The sequence below is a fragment of the Dryobates pubescens genome, chromosome 26, assembly GCF_014839835.1.
Source record: "Dryobates pubescens isolate bDryPub1 chromosome 26, bDryPub1.pri, whole genome shotgun sequence".
NCBI lineage: Eukaryota > Metazoa > Chordata > Aves > Piciformes > Picidae > Dryobates > Dryobates pubescens.
The window spans coordinates 10,268,382-10,295,207 of NC_071637.1; the positions used below are offsets into that span (position 1 = coordinate 10,268,382).

Sequence of the window (26,826 nt, forward strand, 5' to 3'; positions counted from 1 at the left end):
TGTGGGTTTTTTAAAATATAGATGTATATATTTGAAAGTTCTTTTATAATAACATGAGCAAGGTGGTATGCTTCACCTCTAAAAGCAGCTTCTTGTCCTTTCACCATAATTCAGACGTATTTTCTGGAAGTACTTTCCCTGCAGCTGCTGAAGCTGGAAATCTAATGCCTTTTCCAGTTGCTGTTTCCTTGCAAATGATTCCTGTGGTTTTGCACCAAAGAATTAAGAGGCCTAGTGTGAAGGCCTTCGGTTTTATGAGGCTGAATCATCTCAGCAGCCAAACACCAGGCAATTTGTCTTTATTACAAATGAATCATACTATCTCAAAACCCCATAGCTTACTGGTCCTTTAACTTCAGGCTCTTTACACAGTTGATGAGGGGTTTTTTGGGTGTTTATTTCTTGCTTGGTATAGTTGAATAGTTAATAAAATACACTTTGCTGTTGCTTAGGGATGCTCTTTTCTGGGTTTTATTTCTCAAATCAGTTTCTTGCCTGCTGCTTTTGTGCTTCACATGGTTTTAGATCTCACTTTTTTTTCTTTAAGATGGGAAAGAGTTCCCAATAACTACATCATTAGCTGGTAATTTCCTCAAAAATATCTTTTGCTTTTGTTGACTTTTATTTCTAAAGGTGGTGGTTGTTATGCTAGAATCTTTGATTATTAGCATATTTTTTCCAGTCTTAGTGAGATAAATGCCACTAAGCAACCACAGGCTGAAGTGTGTGATCATCAATGGTCAAAAATTACTTATCTCTTGTGTGCAGAACTCCCACTGCTGTAGACTTGGAGGAATGGAATGTATCATCTGCATCTTGTTACAAAAAATGTGTTTCTTTGTCTAAATAGTGAGTGATGATAAAACAGGTTTGCTCTAGTTCAGCAGGTATGTTTCTACCGGATGCAGGTGAGTTGCACCAACTTGGGTGGATACTAAATTTGGCCAAAACACACTTTCATTATGAAGGCAGCACTGGAAAGTCTCCTGTTTGGTAAATAGTTCTGTAATGATATTGAGTCCTTATTTTCCTCTTAGAATAAATTTCTCTTTACCTGTCAGGTAAGTTTCAGAATTACTTAGTCATCACAGTTGTTCAGACTACTCTTTGAAGGGTGTGTTTTCCATTACGTTTCTGTGCACATCAGATAGATTCAGCTGGGAGGACAGAGTCAAACTTTGAACAGATTTTGTTTTCCATTACCCAAGTTAAGAGAATGCATTGGCAATTTACTCCTCCCTGGAATTGCTGTGAGGTTCTCTTGTAAAGTACACACAGCTGTATCCCTTCAAGCATCAAACATGTAGTAAGAGCTTATTCACACACACAAATTAAGTGTCAGAGCATGTTCTGGAGAAGTGTTAACTTGCTGTTCCATGGCAGTTACCTGACCAAAAAATGAACAAAGTGGAATGTAAGGTACTAAATGTGTACACAAAGTTAACCAGAGGAATGCCAGATTAGTAAAATAACTCACTGATTTTTTTGAAAGTTTGTTTGCAGTATTTGTGTTTTATTGCAGAAGAATAATCTTTGTCATAAAGAGCAATTCAGTTAATCCTCCCAATATGGGGACATTTTATAAACATTTTCCTGTCTTAATCTTCTCCTAGTCTCACCTCAGGGGCCTTGCAGGTTGGTTTAATGAAGGATATTTCAGAGAATGGAGAAACTGACAAAAGGTTTGTCTGCTAAAGCCTTTCATAAATGAAAGCAAGATGTTTGCACAACACCAAGCAGGTAGACTTACCATCTGTCAGATGAAATGCAATAGTTGAGTTGGTGAGTGCTCCAGTCTAGCTCCTAGACTAGGAAAACGGGTTGGTTTGAGTTACTCTCCAGAGGGTATGGATTTGGGAGGCAGGTTGCGTTAAGTCTATGTGGAAAATTTCAGTAAAACTATTGCTGAGGCTTGGTTTAATTTGTGATTAAGTGCTGTTTGCAGATGACATGTTTGGGCATCTGTCCATGATAGGGAATGTGTCAAACTGGTCTCAGAAGTTTTCTGTTACCTGGCCTTTGAAATGATAGAAGCTGCTTCTTTTTTATTTGCTTTTCTGCTGTAGCTGTTTGTAGAAACAAACCCGAGCGAAATGAAATGTTAAGGTTTATGCTGTTAGGGTTTTACATCTCCAGATTCACTAGCTTAGTGTCATTTGCAGTCTGGGGTAAGATTAATTTACCTTCTCCCAGAAGTATGGGATGGATATCCACTATGTATAACATCTCTCATGGTTCTTCAGCTTACCAGCCAGGTGAGAGTCATCATCTGGTGCTGCATCCCAAGATAATGAATGGAACAAATTCGGAATATAAACAGTTCCCTGATCACATTTCTACAGTAGCAGTTGCAGTGTGCACAAAATGCTCTAAAACGTGCGTTTTAAAGCAGTTGCTGTAAATTTCCTTTATGCCAGCAGATGGCAGTCTCGGTGGCTTCTTTAGGAAAGCTTTCCCTGTGGCAGGAACTGCTGCTCGCTTGGCTCAGCTCGAGTTCTGCGGAGCAAATAACCTGTATTATCAACCTATACCAAAATACTGAGAGTGGATGATGGTCTGTATACGATGGAAATACTTTTCGAGTTTTACAGCAGTGTACATGATATCCATCCAGAAATGTAAACCAAGACGTTGTTAGAACAAATCAGTTGCTCTTCTGGCTGCTCAGAGAGACGTCTGTATGGCTGCCTGAGGTTTGGGGACCTAGATAGTATTAAAGATATTGGTACCATGTTTGGAGACCAGACATTTTAAGAGTTTAGACTTAGGTGAGGATGAAACTATGTGAGTTAGTATGCGAGTTGGACTATTGGCTACTAGGGTTCTGATTATGTTCCCTCCTGGCCTCAAAATTCCTGGGCAGCAGACTGGTTACTGCCTGCCTTGCTGTCCTTAATGGTCCCAGGCACCTGGCCAGCCTGGTGGTGGTGTTGACCCTGTCACAGAACAGGGAAGCACTAACAGCACACAGAGCACTCCCTATAAAAATCAAGCAGATGCAAGACTTGGACCCAAACTGATGCTGGACAGTGAGACCTGTTATCTGCCATGGCCAGGGATGCCTCCACCACCATCTGCTTCATCCAAGGAGTGAGTGAGTGGGTGGTATTCTCTTATATGATTCTGGAGCCTAGATTGTGATTGTTATATTGATACAGGAAATCATGTGCTGTGATCCAATCTACAAAGGGTCCTGGTGATAAGAAATTATAAGTTTTATTTTAAAATTCTGTATCATGGTACTTATAAACTGTACTATATTGATTCTACCTGTAGAAATCCTGTGCCATTTTAATTGTAAATTCTGTGCTATACTAGTAATAATATCCTGCTAAGAAAATACAACTTTAGCACTGTCATCATCCTGCCAAGAATCCCTAAAAATATCTGTCTGTCCCCTTAGTGTCAGGTGCCAGGCATTGTTTAAAAGAAAAGAACAACCCAGTAATAGCTGCACTGATGGAATGTTGTATTTGCACACCCCAGTCTGTGAGCTGGAGTTGGCAGGACTATATTTCATCCTACAGCTCATGTTCAAATAGCCAAAAGCCATTTATTCTTGTTTCCAAGTAAGCTAAGGTTTACATACAGATAGAACAGAGAGCATCCTACTGCTCTCGGCGATGGGACAGCCATTTTAAATGTGGAAACTGCTACTGTCCTCCCCTTGCCAGGTCAGAATAAATGAAACATCAGCTGGCAGGCTGCAATGGTTTCAGCAGACAGATGCTTGTACTTTCATTGTGCGGCGTGTTCTGTGTACACATGGAGTAGCCTGTGTTCCCAAGCATCTGCAGGATGAAACAAGCTCATGAGAGTAGAGCTACTGGAGTGGCACGCTGGGATGTCACAGCTACAAGCGTTATGAATTGAAAGTGGCAGTGATCTGCCTGCACTGCCCTGGGTAGGCCCCACTGGATGCAGCAGCAGAGGCGAGCGCAGTGTAGGGCTGGAGGCAGGTTCCACTTTGATCAGACCCCTTCTTCAAACATGAAGGGAGCCTCCATTTGTTTGCACCTTTACCTGCTTCTGAAATGGGGATGTTGCTACATTAGATAGGAGCAAGTCCTAAACAGTGTAAATTCCTTCTAAGGTAATATGAGACTGATGCAGCGTTACAAAGGGGGCCATGTGCCTCAGGTACAGTGGCACACTGGCAGCGCAATTCCAAATGTTGGTGTTGCATGGGTTCTGCAAATACTTTTTGTTACAGTGCATGAAAGACACAATACCTGTCAGCATTAGCTTTGTAAAGAGAGACCGTTTTCTTCTGTTGACTAATTATCCAGTGAATATATTCAGTTTGAAGAGACACTTCAATAATTTAGCAGGCATGTGCCAGGTAATATAGGCGCTTTTGTCTTACTAGCAGCACAGATCTTCAATCATGTGTAACTCAATCTCTGGCTTTATGTATTCAAGGAAGTGTTTCGTATAGCTCCTGTATCAAGTGCCACTGAAAAGCAGGCCTAGATAAAAGATTAAGGTAGTGCTCTTAACTGTGAATAGGGAAAGTTTACCCTTTACTGTCCAGTGTACATTTTGCAGGCAATAACTGCTTTATAAATTTGAAGTATGGATATACTGAGATCCAGTGATGAGCTTGTTTAGTGGACCTGGGTCAGTTAAGTCTGTCCTTACTTTATGGTGTATTAGCAAATGTTTTGTAGTTTGATACTGAATGCTTTCTCTCATTAACGTTTCTTAAATGCAGATCATTAGTGCTGCGTTCTTTGGTTTGCTGGACCAGATCAGGACAATGAGAAAGTTCAGTTCCTGGGAAAGCTATGAAGCAAAACTCACATAACAGATTTGCTTCAAACCCTCCCAAAGTACTTAATCACGAATGTATCATCTCCCAGAAAGGTGTAAGTTTGAATGTCCTTTTCTCAGCTGCTCTCAAATGGTTCAGTCACTTTCCTCTGCTAGCCTAGGACACAACTACTAATCTACAACAGAGAGATACATTTTGTTTAGAATAGACCATGGTTATTGTACTCAGTAAAGTGCAGAGATAATGCAGAGGCTCAAACTATTCTCAAAGGACTAAAACCAGAGTTAAAATACGTTCTATTTTTTTTTCTTTGGTTGGACAGCTGTCTGCCGTGCTCCTGCTGTGACACAGAGTGGGATTTATAGGGACTCAAAAGGACAGATATCACTTACTGGCAGGTAATTGCTTTCTGCAGATATCTGACTCTTTTCCTTGGAGGTCTCCTTTTTCTACATAATGTTCGTTCACAGTCTGAAGCAGCAGGGTTGCAGACAGTAATTGGTTCTTATGCATTAATGTTTAATTTATGGAACAGTACCTATGTATTTGTAAAGAACAACTTTTGCATCTGTTGAATGTTGTCAGACTTCAAACATCAATATGTAGCATTTCAGAAAGGCATTCACTGGACCTAAATGGCTTTTCACACAAATACAGAAAGATGGGAAATATCTATCAAAAGAGAACAGCTTAGCAAAACCTTTTTCACTGAGCCCTTCTCCTATCAAGCTTTTGTTCAACTATAGGCTGTGTGAAGCAGTTTGAGTCATTCTGTAATGCTGACCTATGGATTTCATAATGGCTTAGGTCATCTAGTTTATCATCTGAGCACCTTTCTTTGGTGGTCCTGCCAGCAGCAGTGAGAATATGAAAGAGCAGATGATTGAACTCTCAAAGCTATTCTGAATGTGGCCTCGCTCAGGGAAAGGTTCCCTAATAGCAACTTTCCTATCAAGGCATCATCTGAGAACCTACTTGCTACTATCTTGCTTGTACCGGGGCCTCATTAACTTCGTGGACAGTGCTGTCAAAGCTGCCCTTCTAGGAAGGAAATAGAAGTGTTGTTTTCTTCTACCTGTAGGCTGATGAAAAATATCCTTTGAGGTAGGACTGGCCTTGCCATCCTTGGGCTGCCAAAAGGAAAGCCATACTCCAAGAAGCAGAATGGATTTCCTAATTTAGTACTAATCCACACACTTCATTTGTGACATTAACTTTACTTCATCAGATCAGCTGATGCATCAACCCTTTTGTCTTTCTGAAAATGCATGTAATACACACCCTCTTTACTGTCTTATGCTCATCTCTATGTGCTTATCCACTAACTAGAAGCATGATGTAGTAACTGGTCCGTGTGATTTAGCAGGGAATGGCCTGCCTTTGTTTCAGTTGTCATGTTCAGATGATGTCATTGTCCTGCTGCAATGCTGGGGACATCGTGTTGCTGGCAATTGCCTGCTGAGCTATTGACGGCTGCTCCTTACCAGCAATGACTGCGATGCTCCAGCTGATTGGATGTGGGCGTTGTACTGTAAAGAACTGGATGGCATCACCAGAATGAGCTTTTATCCTTGCAGTCTGTGACTGCTGCCTTTCTGTGGCACTGCAATAAATGAGGTTTTTGTAAAAGGCACATTTTAAGCCTTTTGAGATCATGTAGAAGCAGGACTTATTCTCTCCAGATTTCAGTCCAGGTATCTGTGTTTTTCTTTTAAATACTTTTCCAGGCTCCATGGTTATAGCTTTTGTATCCAGTGCTGATGTGTTGATGTCTTGACAGTGCAGTTGTGTTCAGTTTAGTTGCAGTATGGGCATCACAGCACTTGTCAGTGGTTTGTTCACTCATGGGGCAAAGGAGAATAATTTCTAAGATGACAGGAAAGGCAAGGGTTACCATTGCTCTAGGCCGAGACATTACAATATGGATAATGGCAAAACTATTTGGTATAGGTGCCAACAATGCCAGAAAAAAGTCACCATCCTAATCAAGGGCAGTATTTTCATTGCCCAGAAAGCCACCTCAGCTCCCTGCTGTCAGACTGTGACAATCCCCAGTTGGCAGGCCCAACCAGATTTTGCTGCATCCTTGGTGTGCTGCCATTCCAGCTCCCCAGCGTGCTTTGCCAAGACTGGATATAGTCTGGTTGATTGGGACACTCACTCACACAGCTCCCAGGAAGCTCCCTGTGATAAAACAGCACGATAGATCATGGAGGAGAAATTCCCCAAGAGCAGAATAATCAACATCTGCTGTTACCAGAGCAAATAAATGTAGGTTTGAATGCTTAAGGTGTGCTGCAGCACATGTTCACCACTACTCCACTAAAGCCCTTTTCCTTGCTGACCCAGTCCTTCCTGCTCCCAAACAGGTGGCTCATTCTTCCCCTGTGACGTGTATGATTTGGACAAGAGCAAAAGTGTTGATTAAAAGTGCCAAGCTACTGTGTTGCAGCTGAGCCTAGTCCCTGAGAAACTCGTAGGAAGCTGTGATGGCATGAGCTGCAGAGAGTGTTTCTGCCACAATTCCTCTCCTGGTAGACAGGAGCAAAAGAAACTCTGACCATGTCAGTACTTATCAGTTGCTACTGAAACTGATTTATCATCCAGTGGGCTTTTATTCCCTAATGCTTTCCTAACACTGGGAAAGAAACAGCAGACTCTGAGCCTGTACCATTAATGGAGAACAAAGCCCAACATTCCTGAACACAGTTCTTCTTGCTGGTAGTTGCAGGCATGTGTTTTATGTGACAGCACAGCCTCCATTTCATTTACCTCTTATGCCCGTATTTTAATCTAGATGTACATCCAAGGCCTGAATTGCAGCTCTGCCTTCTTGTGGCAAGATCCTCCAACTGGAGGATCTCTCACCGGTCTCTTCTATTTTCAGGGAATTTTGCCAGCCATTACAATGACTCAGTTTGTCCTTTGTCATGGCCCAGACACATAACTTTCACATTTCACAGGGATGTCAAGTGGGAGGGCAGGAAGGTTTGGAGACATTTCCTTTTACCACTTTCCCTCTCAAATGTGTTTGTAGCCCAGCAGAGTGAAGTCAGGTGTTCCATTTGTGGCTTCTATCAGTCCCAGAGTTACCAATGTCCATATGCGTGTGGCATCTTACGATGTTCTTTTACTGCAGGTTACTTGTGTTGTTAGAACAGATCACTCGGTGAGAAACAAGCACGAGCTGATGGTCTGCTTCTGTGTAACTAGGGTAGCCAGCAGAGGAAATGGTGCTTACTTCCCAGTTCTGAAATGTCTTGGAAGGGGAAATAGTCCTGTTGTGAGATTCCTGGGGAACCAAAAGCCTATTCAAAAAGCAGCCCTGATTGGGAATATCCTTTGCCCAAACATTTTGTTACAAGTGGCCTGAAGAAGTATTATTTTTATATTTTAATTCTTGTTGCAGCAGCAGCTCTGAGTTAAGCAATGGTCATGGCACATTCAGGGCATCAAAGCAGAAAAACTGAGACAAAGGGCCCGGATGCAGAATTTCCTGCTATAACCTAAACCAAATGCCACTGAATGAAGCTTCCCTCAAGATCTCCCAGCTACACCACCATACACAGCCTAGCTGGTGGCTAGCATCCAGACTGAGCTTTAGTAAAGCTAACAAACCCAACAGTTCCCACAGTAAGTCCCTTGCTCTTCAGCTAACTTATTTAACTGCAGAGCTTCTAAGAGCCATGTTTCATCTACTGTTGCAATGACCAATAATCAGGTATCCCTGACAAAAGCAAAGGACAATGCCCTACAGCAATGAACTCTTGGCTAAGCAGCAGCAGAAACTGAAAAAGGTCAGAGCTCCACAGTAGCCCTGCTCCATTTTAAAAATAAACCCCATCAATTTCCTAAGAAATTAGCTTCTTCAGTGGCTTTCAGCTCAGACCTTGGATAGTTCGACACAAATTATTTCAAAGACACCAGGTGAAGAAATGGAAATGCTCAGACAAGTGTGTCAGGAGAGCACCACAAAGCTTCACTGACATTCTATTGGACAAGAACAGAAAACACTTTTCAGCTTTGCAGGGGGCAAGGAACAGGGTTAACTTTCCCCCTGCAATGAATTAGTTACTCCTTCCCCGCCTCTCCTATTCTTGTGCTCCTACATCTACAAGTCTCTCTGCCATAATTTGTTTTTCGTTCTCTAGACAGGGACAGATGTGGTTCTGTACTTAGTCCTGTAGTGCCACATTCTCTAAGATTTTCAGTGGAATCCAGGACACTTGGTGATCTTCAGCTGCTCCATTTCACATCTTGGCTAATGCTGCTGAAGTCCACCAGAAGGAGCCTTTGTGTATCAGTTTTGCATAAACCATAAGGAGTATATTGACATGTAAGTAAAAAGCAAGTGAGTCCTCTTAACTATATTGAATTACCATAAAATTAATCTTCCTGATCTGTATGAGAATAGGATGCTCTGGATTTGCAATACAAATTCTGTACACCACACAGTGCTGCTAAAGATGACTTCTCTCCCAGCCTCCTCACTGTCTGACTGGTGTAGTTTCATTTCTTAATAACTACAGAGAACTAAATGCAGCCCTACTGTAGCATGTATCTAAGAGCAGTCTGCTCTCAGCTTTGTGCTAAGCATTGTCCAGCATTCCCTAAGGCAGTTTCATACTTTGAGATATGCCTATCTCTGCAGGAGCTCTCTTTGACCAGAGAAACTCACAACATATCCTTCTCTGGTACTCTTCTCATTGCAGTGAAAGCACAGGAAGGTGTCAGCAAACTAGCTCTGCCAAGTTCCTGCAGTTTTCATCTGATGGCTGGATTAAATCTGTTGATGTTTTGGGGAGGATGACTGCTCTTTATAACGAGGAGGGGGGAAATGTAAAATAATAAAATAATTCACTCCCATAAAGCTACCCTTACTCACTTTCTCTTCTCTTTCCTGCTTTGTTTGTGGTAACAGCTCATTAGACCCTGTGCTTGCAATAGCTGTACCATGAGACAGGAGATTTCATTTCCTGTCCTGCTTTCCAGGCTGTGGCAAAACAAATGCACACTGCTCCCCCCTGCCACCATGCCAGTGGTACTGTGGGTTTGCAGCATGCACCAAGCACAGGGTTAGCCCTAATTTCCTTGTCCTGTTCTGCTTGTAAGTGAACTTCTGTTCCTGCCTCTAGGAAAGGAAAAGATCTGGGATTCCACCTCTGAGATGTGTGGGGCTCATGTTTGATGAGGAAAGAAGTATGTAATGTTGTTCTCCCCCTGACCAGTGTAAGCATCAAGACCTGAGATACTTCTGGTAGCTTTTGAGAACTCTCTTGCCTTGCAGAGGGGATGAAGTCTGTTTGGATTATTTGAATCTTTGCCATCATTTGGAGCAGAATGAAGCTCTGTAAAAGGACAGTGACTGAGTGCCAACTGAGTTGTCATTAGCTCGGGCAGCCCAGGAAGCAGCTGATGTGCAGTTTATGGTGGAAGTCATGCAGACAGAAGGGGTATGACTCAGTGGTGGAGAGACCCCAGCTCCTGGCTGCATTCCAACCTCAAAGGTGTATTCTGGGCTTGCTGTTGGGATGGACTAGGGCAGATCATGGCTGCATTTACACACATCACTGCATAGAGCACAAAGGCTCCAAGGAGTCCCATGTGACTGCCTCTTGTGCAGAAGGCTCTGACTGTTGCAGTGGCATTGGGTGCTGCTGGCCCAGCTCCATCTTTCTTCCACAAGAATCAATGTGAAATGTGTCCTAGTCTTGAAGTTTGGTGCTTTAGGAATGAAAAGCTTAATGACTCTCCTTGGCTTTATTTCCCCCCGCTTTCTTTTATGAACCATAGGGTGTTTAGAACTATGGAAGCAGTGCAAGAAAAATATTAATGAATAACTATGGAGTGCAGACATTAACACATTCCTTTCTCTTGAAATAACTGGCTTTTCTCTGTGGGCTCTGTTAAAGAAAAATGTCTGTAGGGTCTGAACCTGCAGTATAGAAGCCAATGGTGATGGTGATTTACAACTTCACTGGCCTTTTTTTATTATTATTTTAGAATGTTACTTCTGCATTTATCATGTAGCAAAAAATCTCCTCTCTCTGCAAAATGAGAGCCTTGTACAGGCAAGATGAACCTAATGCACAGGGGCAGTTCTTGAGGTTCCGATGAATACTTGGATGATGGAAACGGTGAATCATAAATGATACCTAGAACCTCCTCCTACACCCCAGGAATTAGAGGAATTAGAGCACTGCAAGCACTCCACCACTGAAGTGGCCTCCAAGGGTGGGTTTTGAGGCACCACCTAGCTTTTCATCTTTTGTTTTCCTGCAGTTATAAATGGAGGGGGAATGTGAATTGAATACAGGGCAGCACTACAGTAACAGTCCTGCCAGGTTTGAAGCACAGCTTTCCTGTGTCAGGGCTGAAAACTGCAGGTCAGGTCACAGGCACTGGTATTTCACAACTTCCCTTGTATGAGCTGCCCATCCTTAGAGGAAACAAAATGCAAAAGGCAGGCAGTTGAGGGGAACACCATTTTTAACCATCAGTGGAAATTGGAATAATGTATCCCTGCACCACAGAGGCAGGCTGCGCAGATAGATGTTGTCCATGAGTCCAGTAGAGAAGCAGGAATCTGCTTGGGAAGGCTACTTTTGGACCTCTGTCCAGTGTTTAAACCCCTGGCTCTTCCTCTTTGTTGCCTTGGTTCCAGACCATCCCTTCCTCCTGGCTTCCTAACACGCCTTTGCCACCAGCGTGCCACAAGGGCTGGCAAACCGCTAAGTGGCTTTGTTCCTGTGTCCCAACCTGCCAGGGATTACAATCTTGCAGTTGATATTATTGTGCAATTGAAAAGAGGGAAGGAGTCGTGAAAAACAAACTATTTCGAGGCGGTTTTCTTTGGCGGGCTCCCGCGGGAGCAGTCACCTCGCCTTCACCTCCCACCTGTACCCCTCGGTATCCCCGGGAGCCGCCGGGACTTGTAGTCTGGGACAGGTTTGCACTGAGGGGGCGCCCGCAGGGCACCCCGGGCATCGGCAGGGCCCGGCGGGGGCCCCAGTGCCCGCAGGGTGTTCTGTGTGCATGGACGGCACGGCCCGCAGGGCCACTCCCTGTGGAGCGAGGCAGCTCCACGGCTGGGTCGGGGACAGCTCTGCCGCCGTAGGGGCACCGGCCGCTGGTCTCGGCGATCCCTCGCAGGGCCGCCCGCCGTCAGGGCCGCGGTACCGGACTACGCGCCCCGAGCACCCCTGCGCGGAGCGGGGCGGAACGGGGCGGGGCGGGCGCGGCCCTACAAAGGCGGCGGCTGCAGCGGGCGGCCGCTACTCACCGGCACCGGCGGGAGGGCGCGGTGCCGCCCGCGCTCCCGGGACAAAGCGCGGCCATGAACCGGCTGTAGGCCCCTGGCAGCCAGCCGCTGCCCCGCTCCCTTCGGCCGCCGTGGGGGCTCCGAGGGGTGGTGTGGGGGTGTTTCTTCTCGTCGCCGGCGGCGCGGGGTGGATGCCGGCTGTGACCGGCCGCGCCCGGCACCATGCACACCGTGCAGAAGGACACCACCTTCACCAAGATCTTCGTCGGGGGGCTGCCCTACCACACCACCGACTCCTCCCTCAGGAAGTACTTCGAGGTCTTCGGGGATATCGAGGAGGCGGTGGTGATCACCGACCGGCAGACGGGCAAATCCCGGGGATATGGCTTTGTAAGTGTCGCTCCTCGCGTTTGCGCCCCTCCGTCCCGCTCTACTTCCCGACGGGCCGGGCGGCGGTTCTGCTCCCCCCCGGCACGCCCGGGGGATGGGGGCTGACAGCGGAGTCCCCGGGCCGCCAGACCCCCTCCGGAGTGGCTCGGTGCTGTCGCCCGTCCCGTTCCTGCGATGGGGCCCGAGGAGGGTGTGCCCAGTGCGAGCGGGAGGGGGGTTGCTCGGCCAGGACAAAAGCTGGGGCAGGGGGCCCGGGAGGAAGGCCCCTCGGTGGGGGGACATCCTCCATACCCGCCGCGATCGTGCCGTTCATTTCAGCACCTTCCCTCCGTCCCGTCGCCTTGTTTCTTTGCGGACTTCATAGCCGCGACCCGAGCCCTCGCTTAGCACCGTAATCGGCAGCTGCCAGCCCCCTCAAATGCCGCTGCTTCGGGAGTCCTGGGACTGGTTCCACCAACTTCTTCCAACAGCAGAGGGGAGGAGGTGGAAAAGCACGGGAAAACAACTGGCGACAGCCCAACAGAGTCACTGTGCGAGGGGGGAGCCCTTTTTTCTGTCAAGTCCCCAGGAGCCTTTCCCATCTCGCTGCTTAGAGGAGTTTAGTTCCCGATCCGAAATAGAACAATAAATAAACTCCACTTAGTGCCTGTTGCTGGAGTGTTTATAAAGTGCTGTTGCTATAAACAGGGCTGTGCTTAATTTCAGGTGACCATGGCAGACAGAGCTGCAGCTGAAAGAGCATGCAAAGACCCCAACCCCATCATTGACGGCAGGAAAGCAAACGTCAACCTGGCATATTTGGGAGCAAAACCAAGAAGTATTCAAACTGGTGAGGCATCCAGGAGATCTCATCTCTCTATATATTAGAATAACTTGCAAGACCAGGAAACAAGTTGCTCAGGCTGGAATCACCTGATCTGATGATGTGCGCTCATCACTCACAGTTCTGATTGTTGACTGAGGATACTGTATAGTCCAGTTGCCTCTCTTCCGTATTTTCTTGCTTGTCCCAGTCACACTAGTGTTGTGCGCCTAAGTTCATATAACCATTTTCTTCCATGGCTAATCTGGTTTTGTTATCATGTTCTTTGCGTCAGTATTGACAGATCTGTTTCTTCATTCCATCCTTTGGTGTAATGGCCACAGGACCCAGTATGTAAAATAAAGCATTATATCCCACTGTTCCATGACAGCACTTTCACACTCTTCTCCAGTCTGATTTCCCATCTGGTCCTTGTTTTTATCACACACACTGCTTACTTCTACGTGGGGCTCTGAATTTGCTCACACGCATAGCGGATAAAATGCACATACATGTGGTCTGAGGGATAAATGTGCCTGGATAATGTGAGTGGAATGGTACAATGCATGCTGTTCATTAATATTTCTCTTTTTTTTTGACTTTTTTTCAGGTTTTACCATAGGTGTGCAGCAGCTCCATCCAGCCTTCATTCAGAGACCCTTTGGGTAAGTGGAAATGTTTCTTAACAGTCTGTTTGAAATCAAATTCATGAATCAACTTCCTCGTTATTTAAAATGTGTGGGAAAACCCCCCTATCAGCTGTCAAGAGTGGACAGTTTTAACAGCTGTTGCTAATGTTGGGAGTGCTTTATTTCTGGTGAAGATTTCAGAACTTCTCTGCATTTGTCAACTTTAATGTAATTCCCAAAGATCTTCCTTTATCTTCAGTAAGTCTTAGTCATAATAAACCCAGTGCAGTGCTTGCTGCTGTGCCAACTTCAAGAATTCACAAGCATTCAAATAAATGGAAAATAGTTTCTCTATTATAATACTTAAGGTGTCAAAGCAATTAAGCAAATTCTGTCCTCATGTATCTTAAGTAAGATCTTGTGCTTCCTCTGTGCCATTTCCCACGTAGTAATGCTCAGGGTACAGTTTTATCCTAGAAAACAAATTGCATTGGAACCAAAGTCTGTTACTTAATGAAAGTAACATTAGGTCAAAAATTGATTTTGGACAGATGTTATACAAGGCTTGAATAGGCTGCAAAAGTGGGCTTTTGTCTGCTGTTTTCAATAGCTTATACCATCCCTACTCGGTTAGAAAAGTCCTCTTTTTATACATCTAATAGGATCTGGCAGCTGCTCGGCAAAAGACAAGTGTGCTTCACGAGAACAATAGTGACTGTCATACTGCCTTCATTTAACTGTTTAATGATTGATGCAGTTCTTTTTTTACACCATTTCAGAAAGTGAATATTGATAGGGGGGGTTTATTATTATTTTCTGAGAGCATTAAGAAAGTAGGTGCATTTAAATTTCTTTTTTTAAAGCTTTTGAGCACTGCTCTGTTGTGGTTTTTGTGTGACTCTAATATAAATAGATGGGATTTTTGCCTTTGTCAACAGAAGCCCTTCAGCCCTTTCCTGCTCTCTGCTTTTGGGGGTTTTTGGGGGAGTGTTGATTTTTTTTGTGTGTGTGTGTGCGTGCTTTGCTTTGCTTTGGTTTTTTTTCTTTAAAAGAAAAAAATCTACTAACAACAAAACAGAAACTTTCACTCCTCTGTCCTCATGGCTGCAATTGCCAGCTGCCTGGGTAATCTCATTCTAGCGAGTTGTAAGAGACTATGTTGCCACAATAGTGCACACCCAGTGTACGAGTGCTGTGTATGGTTCAAACATGCCAGTTTTCCTAAGTGTTTATGGCTCTGCTGGAAAGACCCAAAGAACATCTGTCATGAAATGAACAGTCTTTTTTTTTGGTGCAAGAGCCCTGCTAGTTACACAGACAAGATGCTGCATTTTAATAGCTCTCTTTGCATGGGAGCTACAATAACTGCCTTAGCCTATGAAGTAGGCAGCAGCAGTACTGTCAAGATGTGAAGCCTAGAGGTTTTTCATATGGCACAGAAAGTTGATATTAAAGCCAGCCTGTTAAAGAGTTTTGCCATGCGTGCTAACAGAGAAAAGCAAAATGGTGAAGCATGTTAAACTTCTGGTGCTGGCAGGAGTGATGGTGTGTGCCTGTTCCTCTTGAAGATAATCTTCTGTTCTGTGGGTGCCCTTCCTACCTAGCAGCTGCAGCCCTGCAGCTCTGGAAAACTCAATTTCTCTTTTTAAACAGTTTGCTTTTGGTTTTACATACAGGAGTATCAACTAACTGCATGTTCCCTTGTGATCTAGACAGTTACTGTTCCAGTTCTTAGGCATTGGTTTCATCATTAAACCAGCAGAGCTGCAGTTAGCACATACAGCAGAGAGCACTATAAATTATTTATCAGATGCCAAGAGACAGGAACCAGGAGAACTGGAGGGTTGGAGGGAGAGGATTATATATCATTATTTGCAAGCATCCGTAAACAGTTTCATTGCGTTCAGCAGCAGTCACTAGAAATGTAGACTTGACAAAAATAGGGAGCCATTTACCTGAACACCATGACTGGAGTTGCTCTCTTGCTTCTGAGCAAAGCATAGGTGCTCAGCCAATCAACAGAGATTGGCTGCCAGTTCCCTGTTTTGTCTCATCGGTGGACCAGCAAAATTAAGAGCCTGCCAAGCTCCACTCTTACATTCCTTTGAGCCCACAATTTCCTTGGCCTTTTGTGGGATTTGAGAATGGACAAGGAATTTATCAAGGTCTGTCTGCCTTTGAAAGCTTTATCAAATTGCTGTTGCCCATTTACTCTGCACAGTGAGAGGTGCATCCTGACCTTCCCCAAGTGAAGCTCAGTGGGTTGTCTGCTTTGCCTATGGTGTAAGATGTTGCCTGGTTCTCCCTCCTGTAGTTCCTGTCTCCACAAGTGATTGCGACGAGGGGTTGGCATGTGGTTTCCAAAGACCCATTGTTATGGGACATGGGGTTCTAGGTGTGCAAGCTGAACCTGGCATAAATGAGCATCCCATTGACTGCTGGGAAGTTAAATAAGAGAAAATCAGCCAGTCATGTTCCAGCTGTCAAGCCACAAAATGCAGCTTTTGGTGAAAGCTGAAATGAATGGAAACTATGAAAATTACCCAAACATCAGTCAGGTTTATTTATAAACTGAAGGTTTCCCCCCAGCCCCAGGTACCCAAATGCAGCTGTAAATACTGCCTGGGGTATGCGGAACAGAAAGAGAAACCATGAAGAGCCTTTCTCCTTCCTCCTGCTGTCCCAACTGGGGAGGCACTCACACAGCAGACAGCACGGAGTCGATAGTAAATCCTGGTTTGAAAAGCAGTCTCGAGATTGTCATAACCTGAGATCTTAACAGTAGTGCAAGGCAAAGGAGGCATCTGTGTCAGGGTGACTCAGAGATCTGGTCTCTGAGTTTAGGGAAGCAGCATTAGGCCTGAGGGCTTAGCCTGGAGCTTACAGACTGCTTTGCTGGGAGGCAGCTGATGATGCCGCAGCATGTCCCTGCAGCCATCACAGAGCTGTGCTCACACAATCAGAGAAGGGGGGAGAGCTTTGGAGCTCTCTTCCTGCAGCAGTGTGCCTTTTAAGAAATTCTGAGAAAATATGAAACTTCTTGGAAGCTGGTAGGAGCGATTGTGTACACCCCTTGACCAGGAGTAGAACATGGTGATGTAGCAGAGCTGCTTGGTGCCCCTCTCTCTGTGACTCCAGTGTCTGAGACGGGCTTGAGCCTGTGCAGGGAATGGGGATTCCCAGGTTCTCCTCTTAGCCATGCTTGCTGCTCTGGACTTGAGCAGCATCTGGCAGATGCATTCTTGTGGCTGTGCCTCAGCAGAGGAGCTATCTGTGTGGGAGATCTACCAGTGACTGCGTCAGGGACTGAGCTCTTGGAAGCAGGCAGCTGTCTCTTGCAGCAGGATCTAGCTCTTTCCGTATCTGCATGTTAGATGTTGCTCCAGAGACCTCGCTGCAAGTCCTTGACCCTCAGATTCTGGTCCACATTTGGTTTCAGGCAGTATCAGAAAGTTAAACTTACCTGAGGTGAAATGTCATTGTATTGTTGTTGGGGTTAAGATGTGAAGAAAGTCCCTCTTTGTGTCAGCCCACCCTCCCTTGCAGCTGTTTGTCCTTAAAACGTCTCTATTGGGTTAAAAATAGAAGGAAACAAACTTTCATCTTTTCTGTGGTTATGCTTTATAAACCAGCACACTCTGGCCTTGCTCTGTTCAGCCCCTGTCAGCTGGCATTCCCTGTGCTCCAACTTCCAACTTTGGTGCACTAGCACCAAAGAACTGGCTGGCAGCAGGACCCTAACCTGCTCATGAGGAGCTCCCTGGGGATGGTGTACACAGCACCTGTTGTTGATCATGTGCCAATAACATGAAAGGTTTGGGAGGTGTGATTTCCTAAGAAACATTCAAATCCATTTTCCAAACTGCTTCAGCTGCTGTGATGACTGCTATTGAGACAAAATGCTTGCCTGTCAGAGCTCTTTTTCTTGGTTATTTTTGTTTGGTTTTTAAGAGTAGCCATGTGTTTACAGATAGGTTAGATGACTTTATGAATTTTCTTGAACATTTCCTTCAAGGTAACAAATGCTGGTATCAGATCTAAGGGCTCAGTATGCAATTTGGTTTGCATTTGGGCTTGGTTTGCTCCTGTCCTGCATCCCGTACAGGCCTGAAGAGCAATGCAAGGGAGAGCATGATCTGATATATTGACCTTATACTTGGCTACTTAAATGGTGTGCCAAGCTTGAGGCAGCAGCACGCATTTTGCAAGGGACAGGTGATGGGTGCCATGTGCCATTCTAGTGCAGTCAGGGTACAGGCCTGGGTGTGATGGAGAGCCAAGCTGAGCTGGCTCTAGCTTTGTCTTTATCACAGTTGACTTGGGTTGTGCTGTCTTCTCTGTATGATTCTATCACATTCAGTGGATTTGCTCTTCATGCTCACCAGCAGAAGAGCAGCCTCAGAAGCAGCACAGACCTAATTCCATTCCATTTGTTGCAGAAGCTGGGGAGTAGCAGATGTAAAGTTCTCCTGTTTTGAACTGGCTGGTGCCGTGTAGTAGTGGTGTGGCAGATTCATGCATGCATCTGAATTTTCAGAGCAGTCCAGCTCCTACTTGGTCTCATCTTTCCTTTGGGCAGCTGTTGGCATACTGGGTCCTAACTCTGGAGCATTAAACACATGCCCAGTAATTCAGATGATGAATGTTGCTCTGATCAGCCTGCCTCTGAGCTGAGAACACCGGCAAGGGAACTAGACAGTTGTGCTGATAATTTGGTAGCAAGGACACTGGGTCACTTCTAAATATGACTTACATGAAGAACTTGTTCCCCACAGATGGGAGCAAGCTACATGCCAGAGCTAAATATACTCTATGATCACAAAAGATGAAAAGTTGTGGGCCTCAGAGTTAAAACTGAGTCTCCTATTTCTTGGTCTCTAAATCCTGTAAACAGGATCGGTTGTCCCCTGCAATTTCCCTGTTGACAGGTTTGACCATTTCAGCTTCCCTCTGTCATAGCTGAGCTGCTGCTGCCTCTGTTCTTGGCCAAAGCAGTGGAGGCTGGGAAAGTCTTGCCAGGGGCAGGCTTACAATCCCCTCCCCATGATTCCAGCTTGCAGAATGGTGTGGAAGAGATGACATAGACACTCTAGAACAGTTCAGGCACAACTGGCAGCAGCGATCGCTGAAACTCTTACGGTGGCATTTCTTTCTTGTTTGAGAAATTACTTGATTTTTTTTTTTTAGTGTAATCTTTTATCAAAAATAGATATTTCATTGCTTCTGCCATAGCTTAAGCATTCTACTTCAAAATACTTCCTTATCCAAAAAAGCATTTTTGATAAATCAAATATGTGGATGGTTTTAATTAAAGTCAGTGAAAGGGATTATGTGTCAAGAAAGTCTGATAAAAAATGGACCCATTGAAAGTAGTTGGTTTAATATATATTATGCCAACACTTACCAGGTACTTGAGAAGACTTCAGAGATGTTTCTGCCTTTGGTTTTCTCAAAATTACAGAAGAAAACTGGAAAGCTTAGTTAAAGGCAGAATTCCTTTAACTAAGGACCTCTGGTTTTCCTCCTGTGTGGACAGGGTGAATCTACCTTCCTCTGGGATTTCTCACATTGATGCAGAGGGACTTGATCTCCTGTAGTGCCCTGGTGTGAAGCATTTTCTGTGTCTTCTGTCAGTTCATTTCTGGTTTGGGTGTGCTGATAACTTCAAAGAGGAGGGCTTTTGCCTTTTCTGGATAGCTAACTAGTTGTGGATAAACTTCCATGTGGCTTTTTCCTTGGTGCCAGATGGCTCTTGTTTCAGGCAGATAGTATCTCCTGTTACCTGAGTGGGGGTTTTTTTCAGCCTACTTCTCCAAAACTGTTTTTGGTATGGCCCAGCATGCCTTTGGTTTTGGATGGTTTTTTTTCCCCCTTTGGATGCGAGGGAAGCAAGATACAGAGGATAAAGCTGTGGATTACTGAGCTTGACTAGCTCATGGTGGAGCTCAACGTGTTAATCTTGGACTCTGAGTTGAGAGGAGGGATTAGATGTTTGTGAGAAGATGCACTCATCTGTGGTCTGTAACTGTTTTGTTTTTATTTGATTTATTATTTCCACACACCTCTGCACCAGCTATGGGGTGTAGATGGCATTTCTTCTTCCTTGTTTATGTGGGATCCACCTTCCCCTGCTATGGGCCCTTAGTTTGTTGCATTGTGAGGTCAAGATGTGCTGACACTGTAAAATGAGGACATTGCTGTGCTGTGGTAGGTTCTCAGCTACTACATTACTTCCTGTTCCTCAAATTTTCTCTCTCCTTCCAAAAAGAAAAGAAATTGGAATGATGGATTGCTCTTGTACCCTTAAGTTGGCCCGTGTCTTTCTCAAGCAGCAGAGGCTGAATACTGAAATGTACTCACTTTTTCTCTTGTACTGATTCCAGCTTGGGACAGTCTGTTGCAGAAGGTTGTTCCTTCATCATTGCCACCAGTATGGTGACATTTGGTCCCAACAGGGAAACAGGGCCAGAGGACAAGTAGAAGTCAAACAGATGAATTAGTTACAAGATGAGCAGAAGTTGTCTTGGTTGGTTTGCTATTTTGTGTTTGTGTCATAGTGTAGTAGGTGGGGTCAAATACTGTACCATGGAGCTGAAGGGTTCATCCATGTCCTACTTCAAGCTGGCTGATGAGGCAGAAGCCATTGACATTTCAAAGAACATTTTCATGAGCTTCAGAAGGGATGTTTCAGGATTCTGAGATTTGTCATGTCAGTGGTTGAAAGCCAGCCTGTCAGTGAATGATGATGGGTGGCAGAGTGATTGAGGCACAATGAATGTACTGATCTTCACCAAAGTGTTGGTGCATCAATTCTTTGTGATCTTCTCCCTGAGCAAAAGTCCTTGTTGACAGGTAGGGAATGCCCTGTCCACGCTCTAGCCTGGAGCCTTTCCTCATCATGTCTGGATTTAAGAACAGGACCTGAATTTCTCATGTTTCTACAGCCTGTCATTGTGACTGGGGCCCATATGGTATGTTCTGACAAGCCTACCACCACTCCACACAGGTTTACTTAAAGTGGCTCCATGAGGTGAGTGCTGGCTTGGGAGTGTCCTTCAGGAATGATGTTCTTGGGCATGAGTTACATCAGGATACCTGTGCATCACCAGCTCCAAGGTGGTGTGGCAGCACTGCTAATTCAAGTGTAGAGCTCCTGGATTGCTGCTGTGTTCCTTGGTGTTGCTGGGGTGTGCTTCTCAGAACAGCTTCTGTTTGGTGCCTTTAAACTCAAGAACCCACTTCAAAATACACTCTCAAATCTGTTACCTGAGCTATGGTGGGAGGTGTTACTTCACCAGAGGTAGTTTTCATATTGTCATGGACAGCTGTGCCTGTGCTCAGCTTGTTCTGCAGTACCAGCTGAAGCCCGACACAGCCTGCCATCACACATTGTGACAGTGTGGGTGTCCCTGTAGCAGCTAATGGATCAACTCTAGTGGAAATGGAGGACAAATTCCTGGGGTCAAATGCCAGAATTTGTGCCTTTGCTGGCAGACACAAAGGGCTCTGTTTTCTTTTATTCTTCAAGGAATAAAAGGCTGGTCGTGGCGGTGGCATTTGTGTGCTGATCTCTGTGAGTCTGCCAAGAGCCCTTGTGCCCCTCCTTGTTTCCAAAGTGTTTATGTGATGCTGTGTCCCCCTTTCAGAGGGTTCCATCTGTCTCCCACATCTCCAGAAGCAATGAAACCAACTCCCATTGTGGCTAGCAGAGATCAAGGGGGTCAGGAACTCTTGCTTGCTGTTCTCCCAAACCTGTGAGGCTTGCAGGAGTTGCTCGTTGCTCATGCACAGGAAGCCCTGCAGGAGAGGGGAACACCAAGAAAGTACAGCTAAAACACGTTTTAGGTGTAAATCTGGTACAATAAAATATACAGAATGCCTCTGAGATGAGCTCTGGCAAGTAGAGCTGCAGTTGAGGGAGAGGAGAGGGCCTCATTAGCTTATTCCTCTTCCTTGCTGTTTGGGAAGAGGTGTGGGATGCATCACCATCTGACTTGTCCCTTCTGCCTGCCTGCTGTGGATACCCACCAACCACCTCTGACCTGCCAGTGCAATGGGGAGAACCAGGAGAAGGCAGGTTTTAAAGAGTTCACTCTTTCATCAGGAAGCACCTCCTGGAGCCGAGGGTGCTGGCAGCTGCAAGCCTCACCTGATGCATTTGAACATCTCCACCCAGGACTACACAAAATGAGCTGCTTTTGTTCTGCCCTTCATATTGTGCAGAGCAAAAGCAGAAGCCAAGCCTGCCTCTCCTCTGCCAATGGCTCTGTAACCATTTCTTTTGTTCTGTGTCTTTCAATTTTGGCTGCTGGGGCAGCGTGGCATTGTGCCACGTAGTTAGGAGCATGGGCTAGCATGGGGGCCCGGCTGCCCTCCTGCACCTCCACAGCCTTCCTGAGGCCCTCCTGCAGCCACCCTTGGCTCTAGACTTAGGTTTGCCCACACTGATTGTTTTGTGGCCTTTGCCCACGATTAATCTTATTGCCATAAGCATCTCCTATGTCTGCTGTTCACAGGATGACTGTGTGGTGGCCATGGCTGATCGCTTGGTTGATGTTTTATAATCACATTGTGTGTGTTCTAGATGAAGTTCTCTTCTGGCTGGCAGAGCCAGTTGTGGGGGATGGAGACAAACTGCAGCGAGGGAGGAAGGGAAAAGCTTCTTAAAACACAGATGTGACTCACTCTGTAGAAATTCAGATTAGAGTTTGCTGATTTCTAGAAAAAGGATGCCAAAAGAGCTGCCTTTTTTTTCTTCTTCTCCTGAAAGATCTTCTTCAGAAGTAATGGAAGGGAGGGGGAAACATTTTAAGACTTTCTGTGGGTGCTAAACATAGCCAGCAGAGAACTTCATTGTACTGCACTGGTTTGGTTTGTTTGTAGCTGCAAGTCATCAAAGTGACCTTAGCTTGAGTTGTGTGTTTTGTTTTGATCAATAAGTTACTATCTGTCCACCTAATTTGGAAGTCTAAACTGCATAATATCTTGATTGAAATTTCTATCTAAATTATTAAAACCCCACAGGCCAAAAGAACTTTCTTTTTTACATAGAAGCAGATTCTGGAGTTGCTGAGTGTGATTTTCTTCTTTTCCCCCCACTAGTGCAGTAAGCTATGGTGTGTGATGTGTGCTTGTGTCTGCATTGGGCCAGGATGTATTTCTGGAAACAGAGTGGAGGAGTTCTTATTGCCTTCCTAGCTAATGGTGCTTTTTATTCAAAGTAGCATTGAAAAGCTGGAATTTTTCCTTGCTGAGGAAAAAATAGTGCAGGATGTTGCAGACTTGCTGTCTCTCTGGAGCACACCATGGAGCCCACATTTGGAGGAGCTGTGCATGTGATGGCAAAGCCAGCATGTGGAGTTTATTTGGGATGAAGTGGGAGTGTGCACTCACCCTGGCAGCCTCACACGTGGGTGTGCAACCTCCAAAGATGCAAGGGACTCGGGGGTGACCTGCAGAACTGTTCACACAAGATGATGCTCAGGCTGGGTAGCTCTGGGGCTCTCAATGTCCTCCTGGTCATTTGCAGGCAGAGGCTGAGTGCCTGTGTACGGGAAAAGTGCTCCTTCTCAGCTCCTGCTCCTTCCAGCTTCTGCTCTTGTTTTTCATTGAGTCAGGAGTGTGGGGACTGTGCATTTGGTTTTTCTGGTATTTGTGGAGTGCTTTTAACTTTATCAAGCCTGAGAATAGCAGGAAACTCAGTAGTGGGACGCCACATGTAGGGAGAAGCAACAAGCAGCCAGAGCATCCATCAGCAATCCAGGATGCAGGCTGTAGTCCAAACTGAAAGGGGTAGATCAAGAGGTGTGTGTGGGGTCAACTCATGTCACCCCTAAGGGTAACATGGGCCAGTGCCAGGGAATGCCTCTGCAAAGGCATTCTGTGATTCTGTGAAAGCTTCCCCCAGATTCTGGCAGACTGAGAGAAGCAGTGTTGCACCTTTGCATTGTTTAAACACAAAATGAAGCAAAATAAACCCCTGGTGCCTAAGGGTGAAAACCTCTGGGTTGGGGCTAGTCCCAGTTCCTTAGAAGAGATGGCTGCTGCTCCTAGTGATGCTCCTCTTGAGGTGGCATCTATATATCTAACAACCCTGGTTTGGGAGGCAGCAGCATTGCTGGAGGGGTGCAGAGAAGAGAACACTCATTCTCTCATTGTGCAAATTGCCTCAAGATAAAAAAACAAAACAAAGAGCATATGTGAGTGGGAAAATGAGAGAAAATTCAGCTGAGTACTTGTTTGTGAGATGCCTTTCTCCTGCTTGAAGAGCAGGTTAGCAGCATTCAGAGTTGGTTGTAAAGCAAAAGGAAACAGCCCCATAGCTGCTGGATAGGAGAGACCAGCCCCAGTTGGACGCTGGTACATCATAGGTGGTGGCTGAGACCTAGGACAGAACCTGCCCAGTCCTGGCTACAAGTGGCCATGAAGCACCAGAGTGTTTGGTCATGGGAAGTCAGCTGGGGTTTTCAAACACAGAGCTCAGATGGGCAAGTGGGCAAGATCTCCTCTGCCCAGGCAGCTGAGCTCATCTTTAAAGAGTAGTTCAGGCACATACAGGCCTGTCTTGTGAAAAGCTAGTGGGAGGCTTTGAAAAGTGGTTGGCTGACAATGTGCTGTCACACATCCACACAAAAATCCCCAAAATATGTGAATCTACATAAGCTCTCTGCAGAGTTTTACCTTGGTTTTCTTTTTTGCTTGCCTAAGCAGCTTGGAGTTTGGGGCAGGGTGGAATGAGCTCTCCGGAGAATGGCTTTTGGTTCATGCTGTTGCCTTAAATGATTCAGCAAGCAGCTAGCCAAAGAGACTTTTTCCAGAGGGTGCACTTTTTTTTGGTCCACATGACTGATCCGTCAGTGGTCAGTGTTTGCTGGTGACAATCTGCACTCCCATGTTTCTTAAGCCCCTAATCTGTCAAGCTTGTGCACAGTAGAGCAGCCAGGGGCCATGCAGGTAGATCCTGTTTGCACTCTGTGGTTGATGTGTGATTGCCCATTTTTGTCTGGCCCACAGCAGTTTGTGTGGATGGGTCTACACCTTCAGATTTGCCCAGTTGTTGCTCTTTGAAGCTTCTTGTGGGCCCTGTGGAAATTATAGCCCTTTCATTTTGCTGCCCTTTTCTTTTCTTCCACTCCCATTAGGAGTTTCTAGCAAATTGCTGGGTCCTGCGTTAATCATCTCTGGGGTCTTTCAGTCAATAGACTTTAATTCAGTGGGGTCATGTTAAGTTCCTCTCGGCAGCATGGCTTCTTCAGGGCAGGGGCAAATGAGCTGGGGCTTTAGGACCTGCACTGAAAGGGCAGAGGAAATGCCAGGGGCTGGCTGGCCACAGAGCCTGGATGTGGAAGCTCATGGAGCACGTGGGCATTGCTGCTGGGTCAGGAGCTGCTGGCACAGTCACTACTGAGGAGTATTGCTGAAGGGAAGAAAACCGGAATTTAATCTCTTGTGTTTTGCAACAAGCACCCTGTAGCATTGCCCCAGATACCCAGTGTTATGGAAACACAGGCTTGAATGTGTGGTAACTGATAACAGCTGGCAAGCTGGAATGCCTGCAGCTGTGCCTGGGGGCAATGGTCATCCCTGGTGGGATGCTACGTTGGTGGGACAACAGAAGCATAACCTGATGTCCCTGGTGCTGGGAGGTGCCAAGTAGGGGCTGTGGTTTCTCAGGAACCTTTCCCAGGGTTTGGGCAGTGCAGGGGAAATGTGGACCTGGAGGATATGGACACTTGCAGGGAAAGGCAGGGAATGTGGAGGCCAGAGAGATGTGGTGAACCAGTTAGGCAAGGGCTGTGTCGTAGCCATCTAGGGAGGTTACTTTGAAGATCAGCAGCCTGGATAGTGGAAGATACAAGACATGGATACCAGGGTGTGTGTCTGTTCTTGCCTTCCATGCTTCACCTTGCACTACTTCCACTCTTGGGATCTAGGAGTGTTTGCTTTTCATTGCCCTCACCCAGAGCAGCACCCCTCATTTGAGGGCAGCACTGTTGGGCAGCACTGTTTCTGTGGCTGATGCACATGAATTTGGGGGTGAAGGAGTGGGACATGCAGGCTGGAGGGAGCCCAACTCCTTGCTGACTCTCTCCTTTTGCCTCCCCAGACTCACGCCTCACTATGTTTACCCCCAAGCTATCATCCAGCCCAGCGTGGTGATCCCTACCCCTGTGCAGTCCATCACGTCTCCCTACATCGACTACACCGCCGCCAGCCAAGCCTATTCCCAGTACACCACAGCTGCCTATGATCAGTACCCCTACGCCGCCTCCCCTGCTGCCGGCTTCGTGGGATATGGCTACACGGGCGCAGTCCAGCCCCCCATCACCGCCAGCAACCCAGCAGCTCCCACCACCGCCTTCGTGCAGTACCAGCCCCAGCAGCTGCAGCCTGACCGCATGCAGTGAGGCCCTGCCCATGCCTTCGCCACCGAGGACAATCTCTTACAGTGGTAGGATATGACTAGGACAAGAAAAGCAGCGACAAGGAAACAATAAAAGAAACAAAGCAACGACAAACAAAAAGAGAAATAAACCACCCCATCCCTTTATCCCCTTTACACAGGTGCATATCCATACCTGAGCTATTTATAGTGTTAAGGGCAAACCCACGTTGCAGTCTGACCGTGCTTACAAAAATGGACTTCCGGTAAGTTGGTTTTTGGGTTTTTTTTTTTGTTGTTGTTGTTTTTTTCCTGCAGTCTGGACAGATACTGTCTTGAAGATGTTCCAAAAGTGACTGAAATGTTTCACAGGAAAAAAACCTACAGATTCTTGCACACATTGCGGTCTGCTTCCATCCCCCATGGTCTCTCTGCCCCTGCCCCGATCTGCCCTTTCCTTCCTCATCAAACCCTGAAATCCTCTTCTTTACTGTTGAGGTACAGAGGTACTCGGAGAACGTGGAAAAGAGCAATCTTATCTTCATTTATTTTTTTTTTTTTTGGTTGTACAAAAACTTTGTAATACTC

At 45.8% G+C, this 26,826-nt stretch overlaps 1 protein-coding gene across 1 annotated transcript; it reads left to right on the forward strand.

Annotated features, from left to right (window-relative positions):
* Positions 1-12,034: 12,034 nt before the first annotated feature.
* On the forward strand, positions 12,035-26,532 carry RBM38 (RNA binding motif protein 38). The gene is made up of 4 exons (XM_054173476.1): positions 12,035-12,425; positions 13,131-13,254; positions 13,838-13,892; positions 25,963-26,532. Exons 1-4 carry the CDS (start codon positions 12,258-12,260, stop codon positions 26,261-26,263), a joined length of 648 nt encoding a protein of 215 aa, XP_054029451.1. The 5' UTR covers positions 12,035-12,257; the 3' UTR covers positions 26,264-26,532.
* Positions 26,533-26,826: the final 294 nt, after the last annotated feature.